General features: G+C 45.9%; 1 protein-coding gene across 6 annotated transcripts in view; it reads right to left on the reverse strand.

Annotated features, from left to right (window-relative positions):
• The window catches only part of MGLL (monoglyceride lipase), a 107,529-nt gene that overhangs the window by 18,827 nt on the left and 76,338 nt on the right, over positions 1–12,364 (reverse strand). For all 6 annotated transcript variants that reach the window (XM_040590860.1, XM_040590861.1, XM_040590859.1 and 3 more), the window contains one exon: positions 11–147. In XM_040590860.1, coding sequence (XP_040446794.1) covers positions 11–147 — 137 coding nt within the window. The remainder of the gene's footprint in view (positions 1–10; positions 148–12,364) is intronic.

Consider the following 12,364-nt stretch of genomic DNA (forward strand, 5'->3'; position numbering starts at 1 on the left):
TGGTGCTTACCATGGAGTGCCCCAGAATGAGAATGGGCAGCCCAGGGTGCTCTTTCTTCATGAGATCAATGTGCTGCAAGCTGTCCCTGATGAAGACGTGGAAATCTGAGACAACCATACGATCACCCTCGCTCTGCCCGTGGCCAACTGTAGGGGAAAAGGAGAGCATGCATCTAGGTCATTCGAAGCAGTGGTTGCAATCATAGAATAGTTTGGGTTGGACCGAGAAAAGCTTTAGCAGAAACGTGTCTGTTGGACTGTTGCTGTCCTAACTTGACCTTCCTCTGCAGTCATCTTTCAACAGAAAGTGTGCTGCAAAAATATGAAGGAAGCTGCACACAGCTGTTTAAGAAGTGCCATGCTGTCCATGATCTAATTTTTACAAAGATCTTATATTCCCCTGTTTCTACCTGCTCTTCAAAACTAAGGGTACCGATCTGATCTCTTCCAGCCTTCAGCATCAGGGCGAGGAGCGCAGAGGGGCTGTCTTGCCTTGCTGTAGAGGCAGCAGATCACCGCATCCTGGGAAATGGGTTTTTGCCCCAGGGATTGTAGCTGCTGGGGTCTGATGGCTCGCTGCACAGCAATAACTGCTGTGTAGAGTCTTGGCAAGAAACAGAAACATTCTGAAGACTAGATACGGTCACTATAAACTTAATGGGCTGTGGAGGCAGCCTTTTCCAGCGCCTGGGTGTGCATGAGCTTTGCAGTCCTGCCTTTCCTCACCGATACCCTGGAACACCAGGTAGGCTGGAACTTTCCCCTTCTACGAGGTAAGTGTTCCCAGCAGAGGAGGCTGAGTGACAGTGATTGCAACAGCCTGCAGTAGGAAAGCATCAAGCAGCACACTCCTAAACCAGTGTTAATGCAAACTGTACTGCACCTGGACACTGTTAGCTCCTTCTGTGCTTGGGAGTTATCTTGTCTGATCAAAAGGAAGGGAAAGACTAAAACCGGAGACGGTGAGTTGCTATGGGAACAGCGGCATCCCTGGCAGAGGTATAGCCAGTATCCCCACAAACACAGTCCCAGGCAATTTTGAGCTTGCAAAGGCTTGAAATTAATACCACCTTGGGGGAACAGTTTGCATATTTACCTGACCACACATATACGATATTATTTATCACAAATAGGATTCTTCCTTAAAAAGTCTCCTTGCTTGCTTCTGTTCCCTGCAGGTTGTTAAGGAAAACTGTGAGGGGGGAAACACATTCCATCCATACAGGATAGGGTACAGGGAGTCTCAGACAACATCTCCCTCCTGCTGTGTGTTTTCCCTAGGCCTTCTCCAGTGGGCACCTAGGTGTACTTAAAGGCATAAAGGGGCAATGACTTGTCAAATGATGTGAAGTGCCTGATAGTTGTTTACATGCTGGATGGTACCCCCTCTAGTGCTGAGCAAAGAAAAACATTGCCTACCCAGCCTGAAAGCAAAGGCTTCTCAGTTAGATCTGCGGGCGACAGTCATACCAGAAGAAATCGGTATGCCTAAACTTAATTTTCTTGTAAGCCATCCAAAAACAATCACCTTGCAAGTTCGGCAGGACTAATAAAAAGCTGGACTAAATACACTCCATCTAAGAAAAACTGAACCCCAGACTTGTTCTTCTTTTGTCCTGCCAGGTGCTCTCCAGAGTCTTTTGGCAGTGTACACTGCAATCAGCCATGCTGCCTGCCAGACAAACCCATAGATGTCATGCTGGTCCATTATAAATAACATATTACCAGTTCTGCTTTCCATGCATACACTCCAATACCTGCCAAAGTATGGTAAAGCAAGTAACCTCTGTGGATCAGTGACCAGAAACAAACCAAAGAGCCAGTTAAAATACAAGCTGCAATGATCTACAGAAGTGAAGCCATGTGTGTGTGGCTAATGGATCTGTTAACTTTAAATTGATTTTTGTTACAGATGGAAAGCGAGCTTTTCCCAACTTTTATATGTGTCCAGTCCAGTCACTTTGTGGTCCTCATATGCATTATCTGCCTAATTATTTAACCTTCAAATTGAGCAGGTTAATATGAGTTGAATATTCCAGTGAGAGGAACATTTTCTCTTAGCAGAGCTCTGCACTTCCACTTCTTTTTTCTTCTGGTGCTGCTTGCACTTGCTTCTAGTATCTATTTCTCTGCGGTGTCCGTGTAAGACAGCTGAGCAAGCAGAAATAGCAAACCCCTGTGGCCCAGGTCTGTATATGGGCCATGAGTCCCTGTTGTGGAGCTGTGAGGCTTTGCTCTATTTTTAGAAGAGAGAGAGGCAAGTCTGGAAAGCCTCCTTGGTCCTTGGTGTGGAGAAAATCCCCCGGTCCTAGCCCGTGTAACAGGAATACTGCTCATAACAGTCGAGAGTTACGACTGTGGAAGCCAAGAAATACCCTGTGCAATAGCTGTGACAATCACCTCATTGGATTTCTGCAGCGTTTGGAGTTTCTTATTAATAACTTCATGAACCCACCTTTTGACCCTGTTTTTAAATACTAAACTACTGTTCCCCACTCAGATGACACAGAGCAATGCTTAAAGGCCATACAAGTCTTTGCTTTGATACTGTCCCTGCGCCTTGCACAAGGTTAGCCAGATGGCATTGCTAGGTTGTTTTCTTCTATTTTACTATTTTCCTCTCTTCTCCTCCAAGAAACCAAACTTACTCCACCAGAGAACCAGTTTATTGCAGGTCTGAATCTCTCAGCTGAGAAAGCTTCAGGGTGAGGAACTAAGACCTCTTCTGTTAGATGAAAGACATGTGCACCACCAAACATCAATACAGTCAAGATTATTGACATGTTTTTCTCTGATCTTTTGCCTTTAGAGCCATTAAGAATGAAAGGTCAGGTTCATCCTTGATGTAAAGCTATTTGCTTTGGGTTTTGCTGGGAATAAGTCTGACGTAACGGTTCCAGAGTGCCAGCAGCAAGACCACGGGTGTAAGGGGAGGGGAACCGCCTGCGCCCAGGAACTGGAGCTAACCAGAGGCTGCTCCACACTGAAGTGACACAATACCCAAGGGAGACAACAGAGACGTGTCACGAGAAACACAGCTCCGTGAGTTCCTCATCACAATGCTCCCCTTGGGGCCCCTGGTTTCCACAGGGCAATGTGAGGTTATAACCACGAGATGCTCATCTGTGAAGAGCTGAGATTGTCAGTGCACATCCACACGACACACTTGGTTTTCAAAATATGTCAAATAGGTTTCGTATCTATCTGGCTTCACATCCAGCTTGTGTGGTTCGCTGCTAGCATCGTGTATGTGCAGTGGCTCAGTGAGGGAGCATTTCAGGTTGCATGCACAGGGATAATTGTGGGCACCCTTTCCTAAACGCCTTTCAAACGAGAAACCGAAGCGCACCTTTTCAAATTGCAAATTTAGCATTAGGAGGTCTAAGCCTCCATTTCCAGCCAAACACACCACTGCAAAACAACATACTTTGCTCAAAGTCTGAATAAAGGCTGCAATGATCTGGCCCAATATGTAATAGCTGTTAAGTTCTGCCCTCTGCATTTTCTGCATGAGCTTGCTGAGACTGCAGCTCTGCCACTGTGGAGACAAGAACAGCAACTCATGATCAGACAAGCCTGTCAGAAAGCATGACTTCAGAGGATGATTCCACCTATGATTATAGATCCTCCAAAGCTCTCCACCTCTCCAAAGTTATTCCACCTCTCCGGATGGAATAACACTGACTGGCTGTGCAGGAAGACAAAGCTGAGGGTTCAGTGATGAAATCGTTGAGGGTGTGAGGGCTCTGGGGAGTGTGTTATCACCATGTAGGTATCGTGCTGCTTGCATGATGGATCCTGTGGCCCTGCAAATGCGTACTTCTACAAGTCCCTTCATTCCTAAATCCCACATCCTCCTGTGCTGTGGGGCTCGCTTTTGGAAACCGCTCCAAAGCTGACATTCAGCTGACATTGGCTCACATGCCTCAAAGAAATGTTACATCCTGGTCAGATTGGAAAAATGCTGAAAAAAATGTAAACAAAAAGCACAGAGCAACTCGACACTCCCTTCTCTTCAGCAAAGGCCAAATGGGAACTGCCTGAGGAAACCAGCACCCCAGCTCTGGACTTACTGGGCAGATTCGTTCAAACAAGGGGAGCTGTGCTGGGTCTCCGCTGGCACGATGCTTTTTTGCTGGGGCTGTGGGGCTGCATCATCACTGAAGAAACCTGTCCTTAAATACACTACATAAGACCAGCAGAGTGCTAGGCAAAGGGGAGAGCCTGGCAGCGACTGTCGCCACATGTCCTAGGGCGCATGGCCCTCCAAGGCACATGGGGATGGATGAGCGAGGTCGCATTCCTTGCCCACCCTCACATACTTCCGCAATTTTTGTTCTAAATGCCAACTTCTACAAAAGCCTCACACTATACATCCTTCATTCTCTTTCCCTCCTGCCGAGGGCCCAGCCCAGCCCTGCACGCTCAGGTGTGGATTGAATCGCCCCTCAGAGCTTCAGTGGGGGACGTTTTGCTGTGGCAGATGCGGTGACAGGGGAAATTCAGGGTCATATGTTGACTTCAGCTATGCTGCTGTAAATTTACTGATTTCGCTGCTGTTTCTTAAAGCTTACCATCATGGGAGAGCAGGAATTATGGGCTATGTTGTTTTTTCAGCCTTTGCTCCCTATTTTTTATGGAAAAACCATAAAACAGAGAGAGAGGACATGAGAAGTCTGCCTGGGGAGCAGTAAGTCTCCAGGCAGAGTCTGGATCTTGACTTTTCACATATTTTGATGTCTCCGTCTTTGGGGGAAAGGGGATGGTTTGGGTTCTTTTTTATCATAGTGAGGACACCACCGTAGGCGTCTGTGGAGTGAAACACCCTCCCTAACCAACCGATGATAGAAACAATCAGGAGGAATGCAGGGCTTGACGCCTGCCTTGGGATCCACCACACCGTGTGTTTGTTTTTCTCTCTAGATACCTAACTCCAAGATTTTGAAGTGGGAGAAGCAGGAACAGGGAGAGTTAGGAGAAGATCAGGCACCTCAGTCTCACCACTCCCCCAGCATAAATACGTTCTGAATTGCCCTGGCACCAGCACAGGAGCATCAGGAGTCTTCAGAAGTAGTTAAAGGTGAGAATTGCCACCACTGTGAAGTCAACGATTCACCAGCCACAGCCGAGGAGCTGATCCTGTACCGCACAGTCCCACATTGAAATTATTGAAAATAATTCTTCATTATGTCAGAGGGGCTATCGGCAAGGCTCAGTGCTGTCGTGTCTGATTCAATAAGCTGGAGCACGGGTGCGATGCAGTTCCCCAAGGAGCTGTTGGAGGCCTGAAAAGGTGATCTTACTGCTTCAGCGCTGGCTCTGCAGTGCCAGCAGGCAGCACAGACAGTGCTGTGCGAAGGGAGGATTTTTGTCAGAGCCCACAACCAAGCTCAGGCTGAAAACCCTCTTCTCTCACTGCTTCCTTCATCAATAAGCTTACTGGAGCCTGACACATCCCTTTGAAGCAAATGCCTAAGTGCCTTTTGGAAAAGGAGACATTCACATCAGCATTATGTGTTTATTAGCTTTCTGAAAGTTCTGTTTTATTCCTGAAGGCCTCTGACTCTGTTTTCTGCCCCAAGCTGGAGGTGGGATGGGCTCCTCACTGGTGATGGACACTGCAGCACACAGGAAGGTGAGCCCACCTCACCATTTTTTGCTCTCGCCCCCCAGCAGATGATGATGCTGGAGAGAGACATGAATACAGTATGTTCTCCCTGCTGCTAAACTGTTTGGTATAGGAAAAACCCCCATAATTAAAAAGACCTCATAGATGCTTTCACTCTGCAGGTGGCCCACACCGAGGAGCAATGCTGGGTCTCAACCATGTGGGAGGGAGCTGCCAGTGACAGAAATTTGGATGGCTCTTCTGGTACGCAAGGTGCAAATGTGCCAACCTACTCCCCCTTCCGCAATCTTCCTGAGCTTGTGGCAGCTTGCTCAGATGGGGATCTCGCTGCAGTGGTCCACAACCAACCCTGCAATCCTGCTGCTCTGGGAAGGGACCACTTCAGCAGCTCATTTTAATACCCAGACCCCACAGACCAGGAGACAGCAGCCCTTGTCCACCTCTGCTTTCCTCTCTGCCCTATACGAAATGCATTCAGACTTGGAGGTAAAACTTCAGCTTATAGCACCAGATGAAGCTGACGATACATCTTTCAGCAGTGTTTCGGTTTCAGAAGTCAGTGCAGCAGTCAAATAAGTTGTGCCACAAGGCATTATGGCTGATGCCTGTATTTATGAGACCTATTGAAACTCGTCTGAGCAAGGACTGCTTTTTTTGCACGTGTATAGCACCCAGCAGCACAGGGTGTAATCACAGACCTTGGTCCAAAGCAAGATCTAAAAGCAATAATTAACTCTAATCCCAGACTGTAAGGTAGCACAGTTTTGCAGAGGAGGAGATGGGAGAAAGCACATAGATGGGGAATGTGGGTGAGACAATACACAAGACGACACTAATAATGGGTTTACATAGCAAATGTTGTGTGAAGCCTTGATTTTCTGCTTGGGTGTTTTTTAAGGTTTAATGAAAAAAAATTAATGAACTAGTAAACACTTCAAATTGTCACAACAGTTCACTACTGAAAAAACTATACTTGTTTTGTAATGAATCAAGTACACATCCTTTTCATCAACCGAGTGAAACTTATTAATTAAACATACCGGATTTCAAAGCTCTCAGTGTTTAATTATCTGTTTAACAAGCAGTACATCTAATCCGCCATACAGACACATAAACAACTAAAACAACAGGAAGAAGCCTCGAAGCAGGACAATCAACATCTGGAAATGTCAACAGACTGTGCCTGTACTGTCGGTAGCACGTAAAGCCAACGCTCCCCTCGCAGAACGGACACACGCAGGAAGCACCTCCAAGTCCATCCTGCAGATTCCTACCCAACAAAGGGGCTTCCTTGTCCTGAGAACAGAGTTATCAGAGCAAGGGAGCCTGTTCTGATTTTATTTCCCCTAGCTTTTTCCATTCCCCAACAAAGTCAAATCTGATGCACAGAGGGCATTCAGTAGTGTCTGCCCTTCATACGTACGTCCTCTCCATTTTGCATGCAGGTGGAGAGCAAAGGCAGGACAGAGACACCTGAGCTAGGAGAAGCAGGGTAAGCTGTCCTGGGATTTGCCATGCTACCTTGACTCCAAGTTGCTACCCACATCAGCTGCTGTGCTGCTGTGTATTTGGTAGCTAAACCTTGGAGGTGAGCTTTTCGATGTCTGTCTGACGGAGCTTCAGATGTGCACCATCTCTCTCATCTTCTCCAGTGGCTCTGGTTTCCACAAGAAGAAAAAGCAGAGCTTAGGCTGGAAGGGAGCTGTGGGGTGTTCCAGCTAAGCCTGTGATCTGGACTACCAGGAGAAAGGACCACGGGGCACAGAGCAGAGTAAACCTGCTCTGCAGCATTGACAAGCTTTACACTGTGCATATTTGATACAAGCTGATGGTCTAAGGCTTTCCCAGGAGGACTACTTCCACATCAGATGGGAAGCATTAGGAACTAAAAGGAGAGGCTTCCCTCCCACCACTGCTTCCATCTTTATGTTCCTCCAGGATCTGAAATGCAGCTCAACGCATGCTTATCTTTAGTAACTTTTGACCGCTCTCCTCCATGTGGGTAGCCCTCAGCATCCCTTCTTTCACACCACCTGTATGGATACAGGTAGTACTCTGGGTGTTCCATGACAATAGGCACATTACAAAACCACCAGCTGTGGTAGCCAACAGAAGTATCTCCCCACCCTTGGTGTACAGAGCACGTAACTAAGACTTACAGATGGATTCTGCCTTTCTCTTACCAAAAGAGAGTTTTGTCCTGAATGCAGAAGTCCATCAGCTTCCCTCTTCCTTCTCAAGATCAGGAAAATAATTTTTCTTTCAGCATTTATTGGATAGTTTTTATTCACTTGCCTCACACAAAGAGTGCAGCAAACTGAAAGCCTTCTCCTCCCACATCGGAGACACATTTGCAGAGCTGAGATATTTTTAGCATAGTGCACACACAGAGTTATATTGTTTGTTGTCTTGGTTAGGAAAAAAAAAAGAAACAGGCAATTTTCTATACTAAAATTATTTGTGCCTTATTGCTGGGAAGCAGAGAACTAGTCATCTTGCTGAAGCCATTTAAAATCTTTTCTGTACTCCAGAGATGACAAACAAAATGACCTGGTACATATCAGAGCTGTCGTTAATTCTGTCCGACAAGGCAAACTGTTTCTGTCAATGTTAAGAGCCAATTCATCCCTAATGGATACAAACATGACTCTTCTGGCTTTAGAAGACTTGCCCATTTCTTACGCTGTTGCTGAATTTGGCTCTGAATTCCAGTTCCTTAAAAGTCTTCCTGGAACATCATGTTGCTCATGAAAACACGCTGAAAAAACCCATCCCTGTGTTTGTCTTGCAAAATAATGAGCTCTTCATAGGCTGCATTTACAAACAGCAGTCACTGTGGCCGTACTAGAAACATTAGTGTCTCCTGCGATGCCATGCAATGAAAGGGGGCGAGGCAGCATGAAAACCTGCACGTGCCATAGTCGCTTCCCATCCTGCCTGGAGTAGGGTAGCTCTGTCATTCCTATCACAAAACCAGGATGCTGCTGTGGCATGGCTGGTGGAAGCTAAGGCCCATGAAAGAGGAATACGGAGCCCAGTTCCTTTTCCACAAAGCCCACACACACCAGCATTCCGCTTTCTCCCTCAGCACCTTCAGTGATGCCACCTCCCAAGCCAGCCTTCAAGAATATTAAAGCAAAAGGAAATGCCCTTCTCTACTGGGCTACAGGGATCAATGATTTGAAAACGCTGCACAAAGCCAACATGGATGATTGACCAGCTGTTGAGTTCCTCTGTAAAAGATCCTTTCGGTGATGGTGAAATGATTCCTATCTAATCTCCTCTTCCATGGCATGCAAATCACAATATAAATGTAAGATATATAATCAATGAGGCACAACTTACATTGCCACTAAGGAGTCCTATAATCTGGAACTAAGCGATTTTATTTGAGGCTATATAATAATTTTTAACTGTTATTCTTGCAGTGTTGCACTGAGCTCTTTGCCCTCTTTCATGAAGAGCAGATAATTTCCTGAAGTATCGTTGAGGTGACTTTATTTAGCATCAGAGTTGGTCTTCAAAGACTTATTCTGGCATGACATAGAACCAGTATCAGTGCTCAGATACAGCAGAAAAATTGCACGGACTTCACTGGAGTGAATCCCGGGTCTCACTATGACTAGTCCACTTGACCTATATGCTGGTGATCTTTCAAGAGCAGAGAAGGGCCTCTTCTCCTGCTCTCCACATATCACTTAAGGCACCACTAATGATAGCTCAAGTTTCACACTCACTGGAAGAGGAGAGCAGCCAAGGACCATCTCCCTGCTATTTCAATTTAGCTTTAAAAACATACATACAATTTTTCTCTCTTGTCTTAGTACCATAACATCAAAAAAATGGCTGCAAACCTTATTTTTTTCCTGGATGAAAACAAGGCTAAAACTCCACTTGCATTGACTTTCTGATCCAAGTTCCAGCTATAAAACAGCTGGGGCATCAATTCAAAATGTCAGGGTTTTCAATGAAAAAGCCAGCACTGGAGTGGCACTGCACACTCCCCTTCCCCTTCCCTGCCCATTTATTCCAAAGCACGGCTGGCATGTGGGTTGGCTCTCCAACACATGCACATGCTATTAAATCCTAAATGACAGCTTGTTTAACTAGAAAACATTTCCATTTTTTTCCTTAACAAAGGCCATTCATTTCTTGCTCTTCTATTTGCTTAAAGACAGTTTCATTCGCCCTGCCTGAGAGTTTGCACAACCCGCCTGATTGTTCCCCTCCAAATAGTGCTGCAAGTTAATGACCCACCTCTTGATCTCTGAGCAGGGAGCCTTGCACACTGCAGCATCACCAACCAGCTAGTTACACTGCAAAATCCATACGTGTGCCTTGAATATTTTTATGCTTGAGAAAACAATCAAATCAATTCATCTCAGGGAAGACGGTCCTCATTCTTCCCTGCTAACAGTAGATTAGGCATCAAGAAGAAAAGAAGATGAAAAATGGATCATGTAAGAACTCCCTCCATGCTGTTGAGGAACGTCTTGGGGGACAGGCACGACCTCCTTTCAAGCTATCTTCAAAAGGTTCCCCTCCATGCAGAACACCCATTGGGAAGCCGCAACAATAACAAAAAAAATTAAAAAAAGGATTTAGAAGACCCATTTTTCACCCGATTTATTTACATGTTAAAATAAACACCAGTTCCCATGTAGAGCAAGGGCTCCCAGTGGGTTCTGTTTAGTCTGTGAGATTCTTGTCACCAGAGTACAGCATTTCTCTATTCCAAAGCAATCTTGGCACAGGTTTTTTGGTTATATAATTATTTTAGCAGATGCCAAACGAATAATAATAATGTTTCTAAAAAGTGGGAATCATGTTCTAAGACGCCAGCAAGGTGTTTTACCAATTAGTCTGCCAAAAGGTCATTAGCAAACCAGGGCTCCCAAACTCCTGCATTCAGGGTCAGCTCTCCCCATGGGTTCCACTTCCAGTTCTCCACCAACCTGCCCAAAGGGAGCTTTCCCACATTGTTAAAGAGATTTTTCTCTTTTTGCTTCACTCCTTTGCATTGCCACATGGCAGTGCCACCCTCATTAGACTGGATTTGTCCCCGTTCCTGACAAGGCATGAAGGAAATGCCACTTTTCCAGAGCTGTTAGCTTTTTATACCCGCTCTGCACAAGCTCAATGGATGAGCAGCAGGTGGATTATCTGAAATAAGGCCAGGCTTTTTTTGTTTGGTTGGTTTTGTGTTTTTTTTTAACAGGGTACATCCACACAGAGCTATAGCTCACTCAAACCTGACCGGGAGCAACATAATTAAGAAAAAACTTGATTAAGCAGGTCTGGCAGGGAGCATTCCTGGGCAGGACAGCCCTGCCTAGTGTGCCAGAGCAGAGTCCTGCGGCTGCCAGTTGGCTCATGGCTGGGTGGTATTTAGATGGTGCATGGGGAAAGTAGCATGGCAGAAAATAGCTCTACTAAATTCGTCTTGCAGCAAAGCTGTTGTCCTTTCTTGGTAGAGATTGATTCCAGCGTTACTGTTTCAGATGCTTTTTAGTGCTTGATACACTTTTCTCTGTAACTCTCTTTCCTGCAACTCTGAAATCCTCACTACGTATAGATCTACCAAACAACCCAGGATCAAACAGACAGGTTTTTGCTTTCTGTGCTCTGTTACTCATTCCAAACCCTGGCTCGTTGGCAGTGGACAACAAACACTAGCTGGCAGGTCTGCACTTTGGTAAACCATGTGCAGGCACAAGTGGTGTGAGCTGTTGAAGGTTACGGACCTGCACACTGCTTTTGGGCTGTGCAAGCCGCTTTGCCACCGGCCAGCGAGGGCATATTTGCTGCTCAGAGAAAGCTCTCCTCGAAATCTGGGCAGGAGAAGTGCAAGGTTCATGGAAAGGCATGGGACTGTAATCGAAACAACAGGTTCCACCAGGCAGTCTCAGTTCAAAAAAGCCCCCAGCCTCCTCTCCCTTCCCCCAGCCCTCTGCCAAACTGAGCATGAACTTGGCACTGCCATGGACCAGACTGCCTACGCCTCAGCACCAGATAGACTGCCAGGGTCCCACAGCACGCTTTGCCCTTGACAAATTCAGAACTAGGAAACAAATGCAGTGTCGAGAATGTAAATTTTAAGGGATCTGGGTTGAGAGCATTAGTCTTTGTATCATCTACAATTCAGCACTTTTTCACTAATTATTTTTGAAGCTAAACAAGGATTCTCAAATTGGAGAGCACTGCCAAGCCCTGAATAAATCCCAGCATTAGAGATGCTGTGGGTATGACAGCTTTCCCTATTGAAGACAGTATCTTCAGAGACATTAACCCCTGAGTGCCACAGGACAGGCTCTGTGGCACCAGTTTTAATGCCCTAGGAAATCTCACCTTGCGGTTAAACCAGGTTGTTTCCATTCATGCGGCAATACTGACAGAGGGTGGAGCCAAGGACAGGCTTAGCTGGTACAGAAGAACTTTTCTGCATTGTTTGTGAAGTGGTCAAGTTCCCAGGTGCAACCCTGAATACAAATTCAGTCAAAGGACATTTAACTACCAAACTAGTCAACTGGCACGTAATTATCTGACATATGAATGCTTGTTTTCCATCCATAACCCCACTCCTTAGCAGTTCCAAAAGCAAATGCTTAGCATTTGGGCATAAGAAAACACTATACAGTTGCATTTTAACCTTTCTCATTTCTCTGCCTCGTCCCTTTAAATATTGGTGAGATATTCTATTCTAAGCTGCTCTCTTCACTGGCTGAATCTTCCTCT

The sequence above is a fragment of the Falco naumanni genome, chromosome 4 (genome assembly GCF_017639655.2).
Source record: "Falco naumanni isolate bFalNau1 chromosome 4, bFalNau1.pat, whole genome shotgun sequence".
NCBI lineage: Eukaryota > Metazoa > Chordata > Aves > Falconiformes > Falconidae > Falco > Falco naumanni.